The sequence below is a fragment of the Taudactylus pleione genome, unplaced genomic scaffold (assembly GCF_031769625.1).
Source record: "Taudactylus pleione unplaced genomic scaffold, aTauple2 ptg000969l, whole genome shotgun sequence".
In the NCBI taxonomy this organism is placed as follows: Eukaryota; Metazoa; Chordata; class Amphibia; order Anura; family Myobatrachidae; genus Taudactylus; species Taudactylus pleione.
Genome location: NW_028285370.1, coordinates 2,858,176 through 2,871,924, shown reverse-complemented (window position 1 = coordinate 2,871,924; position 13,749 = coordinate 2,858,176). Strand labels below are relative to the sequence as shown.

At 46.3% G+C, this 13,749-nt stretch overlaps 1 protein-coding gene across 1 annotated transcript in view; it reads right to left on the bottom strand.

The window, feature by feature from the left end:
* The window catches only part of LOC148454878 (von Willebrand factor C domain-containing protein 2-like), a 53,252-nt gene extending 39,787 nt beyond the window's left edge, over positions 1–13,465 (bottom strand). The window contains exon 1 of the mRNA XM_088460653.1: positions 12,772–13,465. Within this exon, the coding sequence (XP_088316779.1) occupies positions 12,772–13,116 (345 nt within the window). The 5' untranslated portion in view covers positions 13,117–13,465. The remainder of the gene's footprint in view (positions 1–12,771) is intronic.
* Positions 13,466–13,749: the final 284 nt, after the last annotated feature.

Here is a 13,749-nt window from a genome sequence, read left to right as displayed (position 1 = left end):
CACCCATCCATTCACCACTGCTCTCCTATCCATTCACCACTGCTCTGCTCTCCTATCCTTTCACTACTGCTCTGCTATGCATTCACCACTACTCTCCTATCCATTCACCACTGCTTTGCTCTCCTATCCATTCAACACTGCTCTGCTGTCCATTCACCACTGTTCTGCTAACCATTCACCACTGCTCACCTATCCATTCACAACTGCTCTGCTTTCCTACCATTCACAACTGCTCTGCTTTCCTACCATTCACCACTGCTCTGCAATCTATCCAATCACCACTGCTCTGCTATCCTATCCATTCACCACTGCTCTGCTCTAATATCCATTCACCACTGCTCTGCTATCCTATCCATTCACCACTGCCATGCTCTCTATCCATTCACCACTGCTCACCTATACATTCACCACTGCTCTGCTATGTCCTTCATTCACCACTGCTCTGCTTTCCTATCTGTTCACCACTGCTCTGCTATGCAGAGCAGCGGTGTTAGAGTCCCCGTCATTGCCCTGTGCTGGACTCCCCCATTTGAAATCAGCCATGTATAAAGAGTCACACAAAATGCACCAGTCACAGATGCTGCCCATCTCCTGATGATCCGGAGGGTGTTGCTGCCACTGACCCACATCCAGCACCCTCTAACAGAAGCTACTACAGAGAGTGAAGGCATCAGGTCATGGCAGGCTGGAGTGGAAGTATGGGTGGGATGAGCCAGAGACTTAAATGGTGGTACTCCTATCATAATCATGCAATGTACACTATAAAAACTTACATAATCCTGTGAGTCAACAAGAGCCACAAATGGCAAAATTGCTAATTACGGCAGCCAAGAACATTAAACTCTTTAATTTCCTACGTTTTATGACAGGTGCCTCATTATAAGCCCAGGCGTGACAACGAGCGCTAGCTACAGTATGTGCAGTCCCCAGGGCTCAGTAACCAACATCGAGGTGTAGAGTTTACACTAAACCCGGACAATCAGGCACTTTCTCTCACTGTCTAATGAGCACTAAACAGTAAGTACAATGGTTGTAAATTGGTCCTAATGACCTTCACAGATAATAAAACACTTTACAAAAGCAGTAAAATGCTGAGCTACCTCCATTATACGGAGATATTTATGTTCAATTCTTTATTAAGCTCGTCACAGTTTCTTAAACAATCTGAGCTTGGGCGGTGGATCCAGCTATATTTGTGTCTTTCATTTTATGTACAAGTTAAAAAAATAATAAAAAATCAGCACTAAAAGATTGTATTAAAGGTAGAGATGTGCAGGTCCGGTTCTTAGATCTTCCAGCGATGTGGAACTCAGATTTAAAGAACGAACTTGGGTTTTGGATTGCATGCCAACAGGTCAAAATCACAATTTTAGCCACGAAGGATGCAAGGTGCCGGTCTGTTGTCAGCGTTTTAATGCCCTTTGCACATAGTAGGATTGACCCCTTTGTTCAGTAACATGAACCAAACAATCCAATGGGTGTAAACACCAGCAGAGAATAAGCAAAGTTGGATTAATATAAGTGTAAGCAAATGTGACTATCACTGTCCTTGTTTAACTTTTTTCCAAAATTAGCTCAGAGAGAACCGTCCGCCCTCCCCCCCTCATCTCACAGATTATTCCCATGGGGTGGAGAAATGACTGAAGATATTAGTACTCAAACAAAACATTTTATACTGTAGACTGTGAGGAACCGACACATTCCATACAAATAGTCCCCCCCCCCCAGATCAAAGCTCAACGCGCATGTGCAGACGTGGCCAATACTGTAGGGATTCCTCGCTGGTTGCGTTAAGCGAGGAGATAACCCTGGCAGAGCAGCCCTGGATTGGCATGGAGGGTGTAACAGAAACGCTATCTCTGAAGAACACACCATTTTCACCAGTGATAGGTATGTGGGATCTATTTATAGAGACCTTGCGCAAAATGTAAATCTCTGTCGCCACTATTTTTCCTGGCAGTATAGATTTAAGCTGCAGATATATATCGGCCATCGGTTGTGCTGCACATATCGCTGGTACACACCCACCGACGCGCCCACAATAATTCAGTCGTTCAATTGAACGGCCAATGTGTTGACCAGTGTGTGCCCAGCATCAGGGGTGCCGAGAGGGGGGGGGGGCCCGGGCTTTCTGAGGGGCCCGGCGGGGGCCCGGGTCCGGCGCCGCCCCCCTCACAGCAGCCCAGCACAGCGTGTGCGGAGCTGCAGACTGCTCGTGGCTGCTGAGTAGCAGCCACGAGCAGTCTCCTATGCCTGTGGGGGGGGAGCGATCACACTGATCGCTCCCCCCCTGGCTTTGCGACCGGGCTGAGGGGGCTCAGAGCGCCCCCCTCCCCAGCGCTGCTACGCGGCGCTGCAAATCTTTTTCTTTTCTCTCGGCAAGGGGGCGTGGCCACGCCTATGGCTATTAGGCCACGCCCCTCTATTACCGGGGCCCGCCACGGCTCTTGGCGGGCCTGCCCAGCATTATTCTATTCCCAAATCTGAATCAGGTACATAATACATTAGTACTAACCAGTATTCAGTAGTAACTACTTGTATACTTAGTATCGTACCTCAGTACCAGCCAGTATTTATTACTAACTACTCCTGTACACACTAATTACTATACCTCAGTACTAACTCCTACAGTACTCTTTAATCCCTATAATACAAATAAATATAATTTATTACTAACTCCTCGTGGATTCTGTAATCCTTATAATACCCAGTACTAACCAATATTAAGTACAAATGCCTTGTGTACTCTGTAATCATTATAATCCCTCAGTACTGAGCAGTGTTAAGTATTCATTTGCTGTGTACTCTATAATCCATATAATACCGTAGTACTAATCAGTAATCAGCACTAACTCCATCAGTACAATACCCCAGTACTAACCAGTAATCAGTATTAACTCCTCCAGTACTCTGTAATCATTATAATATCTAAAGACTAACAAGTATTCAGTACTAAGAACTCAAATATACTGTAATCCTTAAAATATTCCAGATCTAACCAATTATTAACACTAATTACGTCCATGCTTTGTAATCCTGGATTAATGCCCCAGTATTAACCAATATTCAGTACAACCTACTTGTGTTCTCTGTAAACCAACTAATGCTGAGGTACTAACCAGTAATCTGTAATAACTCATGAGTCTCTCTACTCCCTATAATATCCTAGTCCTAACCAGTATTCAGTATTAGCTACTTCAGTACTCTGTAATCAGTATAATACCTCAAGACTAGTCAGTATTGAGTACTAAAGCCTTGTGTACTCTGTAATCATTATAATCCCTCAGTACTGAGCAGTGTTAAGTATTCATTTGCTGTGTACTCTATAATCCATATAATACCGTAGTACTAATCAGTAATCAGCACTAACTCCATCAGTACAATACCCCAGTACTAACCAGTAATCAGTATTAACTCCTCCAGTACTCTGTAATCATTATAATATCTAAAGACTAACAAGTATTCAGTACTAAGAACTCAAATATACTGTAATCCTTAAAATATTCCAGATCTAACCAATTATTAACACTAATTACGTCCATGCTTTGTAATCCTGGATTAATGCCCCAGTATTAACCAATATTCAGTACAACCTACTTGTGTTCTCTGTAAACCAACTAATGCTGAGGTACTAACCAGTAATCTGTAATAACTCATGAGTCTCTCTACTCCCTATAATATCCTAGTCCTAACCAGTATTCAGTATTAGCTACTTCAGTACTCTGTAATCAGTATAATACCTCAAGACTAGTCAGTATTGAGTACTAAAGCCTTGTGTACTCTGTAATCATTATAATCCCTCAGTACTGAGCAGTGTTAAGTATTCATTTGCTGTGTACTCTATAATCCATATAATACCGTAGTACTAATCAGTAATCAGCACTAACTCCATCAGTACAATACCCCAGTACTAACCAGTAATCAGTATTAACTCCTCCAGTACTCTGTAATCATTATAATATCTAAAGACTAACAAGTATTCAGTACTAAGAACTCAAATATACTGTAATCCTTAAAATATTCCAGATCTAACCAATTATTAACACTAATTACGTCCATGCTTTGTAATCCTGGATTAATGCCCCAGTATTAACCAATATTCAGTACAACCTACTTGTGTTCTCTGTAAACCAACTAATGCTGAGGTACTAACCAGTAATCTGTAATAACTCATGAGTCTCTCTACTCCCTATAATATCCTAGTCCTAACCAGTATTCAGTATTAGCTACTTCAGTACTCTGTAATCAGTATAATACCTCAAGACTAGTCAGTATTGAGTACTAAAGCCTTGTGTACTCTGTAATCCCTATAACACAGCAGTACTAAAACGTATTCAGTACTATGTCCTCCAGTGCTCTACTGTATAATACCCCAGTATTAATCACAATTCAGTATTATGTAGTTGTGGTACTCTGTAAATGATCTAAGACTGCAGTACTAACCAGTATTTAGTACTAACTAATCATGTTCTCTAAAAAGTATTCAGTATTAACTCCTCCATTGCCCTATAAGCTCAATAATAACAACTCAGTATTATTTACAATTCAGTACTATCTAGTTGTGGTACTCTGTAAATGATATAATACTGCAGTACTGATCAGTATTCAGTACTAACTAATATTGGGGTCTATTTACTAAGCCTTGAATGGAGATAAAGTGAACGGAGATAAAGTACCAGCCAATCAGCTCCTACCTGCCATGTCACAGGCTGTGTTCGAAAAATGACAGTTAGGAGCTGGTTGGTTGTACTTTATCTCCATCCAAGGCATAGTACATAGACCCCCATGTTCACTCCAATCCCTATAACTTCCCAGTCTTAAACGAATATCCAGTGTACTGTGTAATTGGTATAATACTCCAGTTCTAACATGTATTTAATACTAAAGCTCCGTACCACTATATAACGACCCGGGATCGACGATTGCGGGTCCCTTAAGTAACCAGGCTAACCTGGTCGATATCGACCAGGTTGGCCTGCATGCACGGGCGATGGTCGATATCGATCATCCATGCCGGCGCATCGTCCGTCGTTTGGGGGCTGGAAGGGCCCAAAACAGGACGATATGATCGATATCGTTATCGCTCATATCGTCCTGTTTAATCATACCGTGTGTACGCACTTTCATAACACCTCAGTATAATATCCAGTACTTACCGGTATTTGGAACTAGCTCCTTTTCACCTCTGAATTCTATGTAATACTTTAGTAACACACAGCATTCAGTGATAATCCTGTAATGCTCTGCAATTAGTATTGTACTGATGATAGTAGAATATTCCAGTAATAACTAGTATTTAGTACTAACACCTCATGTCATCTGTACTCCCTATAATACCCCAGTACTAAACGGTATTTATTACTATCTCCACCAATGCTCTGCAATTAGTATTGTACTGATAGAATATTCCAGTAATAACCAGTATTTAGTACTATCAGTACAATACTAATTGCAGAGCATTGGTGGAGATAGTAATAAATACCGTTTAGTACTGGGGTATTATAGGGAGTACAGATGACATGAGGTGTTAGTACTAAATACTGGTTATTACTGGAATATTCTAACACCTCATGTCATATGTAGTCCCTATAATACCCCAGTACTAAACAGTATTTATTACCATCTCCACCAGTGCTCTGTAATCCCTATAATACCACAGTATTATTAACCAGTATTCAGTGTTAACTTCTCATGTACTCTAATCATTAGAATAATGATCCAGTACTGGATATTTAGTACTGACTCCTCTAGTGTTCTGTAATCCCCAAAACATGCTGTTATTAAACATAATTCAGTAGTAAATTCTTGTGTTTTCTGTAAACCATATAACATCACAGTACTAAGCAGTATTTAGTACTAGCTCCTCATATCCTCTAAAATCCATCTAATACTTATCTAGTATGCTGTAGTAAATACTAGACTTCCTATAATCATGCAATAAATCCCCCATGAAGCATTCAGTACTCATTCCCTGTACAAGGTTACTAGTACTATGCCAGAACTCGGTATTGCTGGAGCTCTATGCTACAGGTTGCTCTTGTACTGTGAAAATATCCAATTAATGGGATAATGAGAGGACACAGTGGTGGTCGGATAGGGAGTCGGATGCACCAACTACAACATACCATCTAATTATAACTGTGAATAGACCATATACAGCCTGCACATGACTGAACTCTGGCTAATGTGAGCACTAGCCACTTACTGTAAGATAAAGTAACCCTGTATCTCTCCTGGGAGCCTTTGGAGGGGATTTATGTTGTACTGTTGTTACGTGGAAAATGTATCACCTTTTTACAGTCTGTCAATCTGTATTATGTTGTTCTAGAGTCATAAAAGTCATCTAAAGCTCAAGGCTGGAATTACCATAAATTAGGGTTGTTAGGTTGCAACTTACATATCTCTAATATCGTCTCTTTGTACTCTTTATATTGCATGTTTCTTTGCTATTCAGTCTATTCTAACCAACTGTGTTTCCCAGTAACAATATTAGTGTAGGGGGAATTGGGGCAGATTGACCTGGGCATGGAGGGGGGTACAGGGGTACTTGTAGCCTAGACCCCGTTTACTCACAATGCACAGGACAAGCTCAGCTTAGCAGAGTACTGGTAAGACTCCTTATATACAAGTGATGCAGTTTATAGACCGGCAGACTTAATGCCGCCGGTCTATATCCCGACACGAGAAACCCGACAGGGTCTTCAGATAGGCGTCAATGACGCCTATCTGAATCCCGACCCGGAACGCCGCAGGATGACAACCCGAACAAGGTAAGTCCAGGGCGTCCTTAGCGTTAGCCACGGGGGGGGGGTGGGGGTTAGGTTTAGGGAGTGCAGCAGGGTTAGGTTTTGGGGGAGAAGGTTAGGGTTAGGCACCCCTAGGGGGGAGGGTTAGGCACCCCGGGGGTAGGTTAGGGTTAGGCCCCCCCGCCCCGGAGGGTTAGGTTTAGGGTGTAGGAAGAGGGGATTAGGTTTAGGCACGCCCCAGGGGTACTTAGGGTTAGGCACCACCCCGGGAGTTTTAGGGTTAGGCACCCCTAAGGGAGGATTAGGGGAGAGGAGAGGGGAGGGTTAGGGTACGTACCAGCCGCTGTCGGGATCTTCTGCTGTCGGGATTTCCCGTGTTGGGATATGACCCATTGGCTAAACAGCTGCCGGTATGATCCCATATACAATATAGAAGCTTTTATATGCAGACAGCAGAAAATAAAATGCTTAATAACTTATCAGTAATGTCTTATTTTCACCCCCAGTTATGGAAAACTTTTTATATTTCTTCTATGATTCCTCTTCACCATATTTGGCCAGAAACAAAGGCTGTCATTTAATGACACTTGATAATGATTTCTCTCATTTTCATTTTCGTAAATTATATTTACTGCAGTAAAAAGCCCCAGGACACAAACACAGACCCAGAGGATTAACCCAGAAGATGGAAACATTTCTGATATGAAGAGGTCTCATTGTATCAGCCAGTGCATCTCCCAATGACCAGATAAATACCAGTCCCATTATCTCTCATATCATAAAGTACATCAGCAGATGACAGCAGGCAGCTAGCGAGCATTAGACCCACACACCTGAACTACATTTGGGTATGATGTAATGTGTGTAGAAGATGCTGAGGGGTCTATTTACTAAAGTGCAGGTTTTTAGAAGTGGAGATGTTGCCCATAGCAACCAATCAGATTCTACTTATCATTTATCTAGCACCTAGAAGATAATAGCTAGAATCTGATTGGTTGCTATGGGCAACATCTCCACTTCTAAAACCCAGCACTTTAGTATATTTTAAAAACCCCAAATAAGCGCTCGTATCACCCCTATAGAGGACTAGGTAATAATTTACTTTAATGTGACAGATTGCTGCTGTTTCAAAAAACCTGAGGAGCTGACCCTCATGAACAGATTAATGGCATCAATTCTGAATATTGTGAACAGACAACGCTGTCTCTAGTTGTATTGACTTTAGTAAATACAGGTTGAGTCTCCCATATCCAAAATGCTTGGGACCAAGGGTATATTGGATATCAGAATATTCCGTATTTTGGAATATTTGTATACCATATTGAAATGTCTTAGGAATAGGGCCCAAATCAAACACAGAATGCATTTATGATTCATATACATCTTATACACACAGCCTGAAAGTAATTATATACAATATTTTCAATAATTTTGGGGTTCAACAAAGTTTGTGTACATACATAAAATTACTTTGTTTCATATACACATTATACACAAAGTCTATAGGTCATTTTATACTTTATTTTTAATAATTTTGTGACTTAAACAAAGTTTGTGTACATTGAACCATCAAAAAAGCAAAGGTTTCACTATCTCAGTCATGCTGACAATATTCCGTATTTCGGAATATTTGGATATGGGAGACTCAACCTGTATAGCCTGTGTGTGCAGGAGGAGGAGGAGGTAAGATGTAGTGTGTGGAAAGGATGCTGGGTGTCTGGGGTGGTGGTGGGAACAGTGCAGTGTATGGAGATATTGCCAGGTATGGAAGTGGTAGAGGAGGATACAGTGGAGTGTGTTGAAGGTAGAGATGAGTGCAATACAGAGCATGGAGAGGATACTGGAGGCCTGAGCCAGTGTCAATGCCGAATGCTAGCGGCCAATGTTTCCAGTATACTTTCGAGTTGCACTGTGCGTGAATCCCGATGATTACCGCCAGGAGCCACAGAAGAAAGTGTGACGCAGAGAGAGAGGCACTTTAAGGAAGCGTACCTGGGTAGTTAGACAGACGCGGGCTTATCAGAGCCAGCAACTGTGTCTTTTGCCGGAGTTGCACTGATTTCTGCGGCCATGTTCAGACAGAGATCTTCCACCTCCATAGGGCTAGTTCAATGTTTGATGGTGCGACTGATGGAGCGTCTTAACATGCACAGCGGCAGAAGGATTAGGCAGCTAGAGTATGCAGGAGGTAGAGGTAGGCTCTGTGCATTGTCCAGGATGTACAGCTGGGTATAATGTAAGATGAAAGGATAGCAGGTGTGCAAGGGGAACAGGGGGGTGTAGTGTGTGGAGAGGATGCCGGTGTGTGCAGGAGGGACACAGTAGTAAAGTGCAGTGTGTTGGGAGGATACGGAGTGTGCAGAAGGTAAGAGGGATGCTAAGTGTGGAGTGGAAACTGGGTGTAGGTGGTACAGGGGAGTACAGTGCAGTGTAGAGAGGATGCTAGGTATGCACACAAGGGGTGCAGTGTGTGGAGCGGATGGTGGGTGTGCAGCAGGGACATGCAGGGCCTCCCCTGTCATACACCCTGTCAGACTGCAGAGATTTGACTATAAAAATGATTAGAATAACACAAAAAAGATATTTAGAACTTATATCTTCTTTATAGACAAAGCTCACCAAAATTGCAGCACTCACTGGAAATACAGGGAGAGATGAGGCAGTAAGAACTCAGCCTCACCTCTAATAGCTCAGACACTGCCTGGAGCTAGGGCTGGGCCATGAAGCAGCCAATAAAACACAGAGAAAAAGAGCTAAGGAGGCATGCCTCACTGTGAGGGGGAGTGCCTTGAGCTCTGATGGACACCTCTGACAATCAGGTGACCCGTCCAGGAAGCACTCAGGCATTGGAGCTCAGCAGCAGCACTGAGGGAAGGAAATTGTAATATGCAGACAGAGGAAATACACCAAGGAGAAAAAGGCGAGGAAGGTCTGCTGCTAGGGGAAGATCTGTGTGAGTGTGTGTGTAATCTTTTGTGCTAGCGGGGATGTGTGCTACGGGGAATCTGTGTGTGGGGGAGATCTGTGGAAATGGGGCAGGTTCATATATGTATGTGTAAATCTGGCTTTGATACTAGCCAGTGCCTCCCCATCCATTCACCTAACCGCATGTCTGTGGTGTGCACGAAGTAAGGGTGGATAAGTGCAGTGTAGAGAGAATGCAGGGTGTGCAGGTGGTACAGTGCAGCAGGTACAGAGGGGTGCAGTGTGTGGAGCGGATGGTGGGTGAGCAGACAGTAAGGGTGGATAAGTGCAGTGTAGAGAGGATGCAGGGTGTGCAGGTGGTACAGTGCAGCAGGTACAGAGGGGTGCAGTGTGTGGAGCAGATGGTGGGTGTGCAGGAGGTGAGGGTGGATAAGTGCAGTGTAGAGAGGATGCAGGGTGTGCAGGTGGTACAGTGCAGCAGGTACAGAGGGATGCAGTGTGTGGAGCGGATGGTGGGTGTGCAGGAGGTAAGGGTGGATAAGTGCAGTGTAGAGAGAATGCAGGGTGTGCAGGTGGTACAGTGCAGCAGGTACAGAGGGGTGCAGTGTGTGGAGCGGATGGTGGGTGAGCAGACAGTAAGGGTGGATAAGTGCAGTGTAGAGAGGATGCAGGGTGTGCAGGTGGTACAGTGCAGCAGGTACAGAGGGGTGCAGTGTGTGGAGCAGATGGTGGGTGTGCAGGAGGTAAGGGTGGATAAGTGCAGTGTAGAGAGAGAGGATGCAGGTGGTACAGTGCAGCAGGTACAGAGGGGTGCAGTGTGTGGAGCGGATGGTGGGTGAGCAGACAGTAAGGGTGGATAAGTGCAGTGTAGAGAGGATGCAGGGTGTGCAGGTGGTACAGTGCAGCAGGTACAGAGGGGTGCAGTGTGTGAAGCGGATGGTGGGTGAGCAGACAGTAAGGGTGGATAAGTGCAGTGTAGAGAGGATGCAGGGTGTGCAGGTGGTACAGTGCAGCAGGTACAGAGGGGTGCAGTGTGTGGAGCGGATGGTGGGTGTGCAGGAGGTAAGGGTGGATAAGTGCAGTGTAGAGAGAGAGGATGCAGGTGGTACAGTGCAGCAGGTACAGAGGGGTGCAGTGTGTGGAGCGGATGGTGGGTGTGCAGGAGGTAAGGGCGAATAAGTGCAGTGTAGAGAGAATGCAGGGTGTGCAGGTGGTACAGTGCAGCAGGTACAGAGGGGTGCAGTGTGTGGAGCGGATGGTGGGTGAGCAGACGGTAAGGGTGTATAAGTGCAGTGTAGAGAGGATACAGGGTGTGCAGGTGGTACAGTGCATCAGGTACAGAGGGGTGTGCAGTGTAGAGAGGATGCAGGGTATGCAGCAGGTACAGAGAGGTGCAGTGGATGGTGGGTGTGCAGGCGGTAAGGGTGGATAAGTGCAGTGTACAGAGGATGCAGGGTGTGCAGGTGGTACAGTGTATCAGGTACAGAGGGGTGCAGTGTGTGGAGCGGATGGTGGGTGAGCAGACAGTAAGGGTGGATAAGTGCAGTGTAGAGAGGATGCAGGGTGTGCAGGTGGTACAGTGCAGCAGGTACAGAGGGGTGCAGTGTGTGGAGCGGATGGTGGGTGTGCAGGAGGTAAGGGTGGATAAGTGCAATGTAGAGAGAGAGGATGCAGGTGGTACAGTGCAGCAGGTACAGAGGGGTGCAGTGTGTGGAGCGGATGGTGGGTGTGCAGATGGTAAGGGTGGATAAGTGCAGTGTAGAGAGGATGCAGGGTGTGCAGGTGGTACAGTGCAGCAGATACAGAGGGGTGCAGTATGTGGAGCAGATGGTGGGTGTGCAGGAGGTAAGGGTGGATAAGTGCAGTGTAGAGAGGATGCAGGGTGTGCAGGTGGTACAGTGCAGCAGGTACAGAGGGGTTCACTGTGTGGAGCGGATGGTGGGTGAGCAGACGGTAAGGGTGGATAAGTGCAGTGTAGAAGGGATGCAGGGTGTGCAGGTGGTACAGTGCAGCTGATACAGAGGGGTGCAGTGTGTGGAGCAGATGGTGGGTGTGCAGGAGGTGAGGGTGGATAAGTGCAGTGTAGAGAGGATGCAGGGTGTGCAGGTGGTACAGTGCAGCAGGTACAGAGGGGTGCAGTGTGTGGAGCGGATGGTGGGTGTGCAGACGGTAAGGGTGGATAAGTGCAGTGTAGAGAGGATGCAGGGTGTGCAGGTGGTACAGTGCAGCAGATACAGAGGGGTGCAGTATGTGGAGCAGATGGTGGGTGTGCAGGAGGTAAGGGTGGATAAGTGCAGTGTAGAGAGGATGCAGGGTGTGCAGGTGGTACAGTGCAGCAGGTACAGAGGGGTTCACTGTGTGGAGCGGATGGTGGGTGAGCAGACGGTAAGGGTGGATAAGTGCAGTGTAGAAGGGATGCAGGGTGTGCAGGTGGTACAGTGCAGCTGATACAGAGGGGTGCAGTGTGTGGAGCAGATGGTGGGTGTGCAGGAGGTGAGGGTGGATAAGTGCAGTGTAGAGAGGATGCAGGGTGTGCAGGTGGTACAGTGCAGCAGGTACAGAGGGATGCAGTGTGAGGAGCGGATGGTGGGTGTGCAGGAGGTAAGGGTGGATAAGTGCAGTGTATAGATAATGCAGGGTATACAGCAGGTACAGTAGGATGCAGTGTATGCAGGAGGTAAGGGTGGGTGAGTGCAGTGTAGAGAGGATGCAGGGTGTGCAGAAGGTACAGAGGGATGCAGTGTGTGCAGGAGGTAAGGGTGGGTAAGTGCAGTGTGTGCAGAAGGTACAGGGTGCAGGGTGTGCAGAAGGTACAGTGCAGCAGGTACAGAGGGGTAGGTGTGCAGGAGAGTGGGTAAGTGCTGTGTTGAGAAGATGCAGGGTGTGTAGGTGATACAGATGGGCACAGTGTAATGTGTGGTAAGGATACTGGATATGCAGTAGGTACAATGGCTTACAGTGCAGTGTATGGAGAGGATGCAGAGTCTGTAGGAGGTGCAGTACTCTGTGTGGAGTATGCCCGGTATGCAAGAAGTACAGGGGGTACAGTGCAGAGAGGATGCCCGATGTTTAGGGCATTTTGGAAGCATAGTGATGGTACCTGGAAGTGTTCACCAAGCTCGTACACTTCTCCTCTGTATTCGCAGCCGATCTTCTCACAGCGTGGGCAACAATCGGTGGGGTAGTGGCTGACATGCATGCATGCCGGTGGTAGGGCTGTGCATTCTGTCCTGGTGCAGGCTGGGCCCTCCGGGGTGCACTCACACTGCATGCAGTGATCTGAATCCAGAAAGTACCACTCCCCAACATAATAGACACTGCCGTTCGCCTCGCAGGTGTTCACCTGGGGATTTAGAGAGAGGCCAATTGCACTCATGGCCAGCAGGCACAGCAAGGAGGGTAGTAACCAGCTCTGCGACACGGTGCCCATCCTGATGTCTGCCATCAAACAGGTGCAGAATAAGGGTCAATTCCTATTATCTCCTAAGACTGCTAAATTCTGTGCTTCCAAGCAGGCTCCCCAGTGTGCTCCTCTGCTGTACGGAGACTCCCAGCCAGGCAGGCGATCCCGTCACAGGATAAAAGTGAATTCTTCACAATTCAATTTTCTGTTATAATTTCTGCTCTGGTCACCACAAGCGCCGGCTCAGACCCTCGTTCTCTGCGGCTCCTTCTTGGAGACCAGAAGTTTTTTTTTGGAGCTCAGTGAGTGTCTGCTGCACTTTATGATTCCTGGTCTGGAGGGAGGGGGCTCTCGGATCCCATTACAACCTCATTCTTTTTCTGCTCTCAGGGCTGGCTCTCAGCATGTGACCCGGATCCCCCCCCCCCCTTCCCATCAGAATGGGATGACAAACAGGGGCAGACACAGACGCCTGAGGGATGCCAGGGCTAGGGGTGGGGGCATCTGGCTGCTAACTTTGGACTTGCAGCCTTGTTATCATTACACCTGAGCATCAAGGAGTTAAGCTGAGACAGCAGCTCCTGTGATGTGAGAGATAAGCAGCCTAGTGCTCCAGTTCTTCTTCAGATCTTCCCCACATGCTGCTCTTCCTGCCTCTCAGCTGCCAGTAACCGG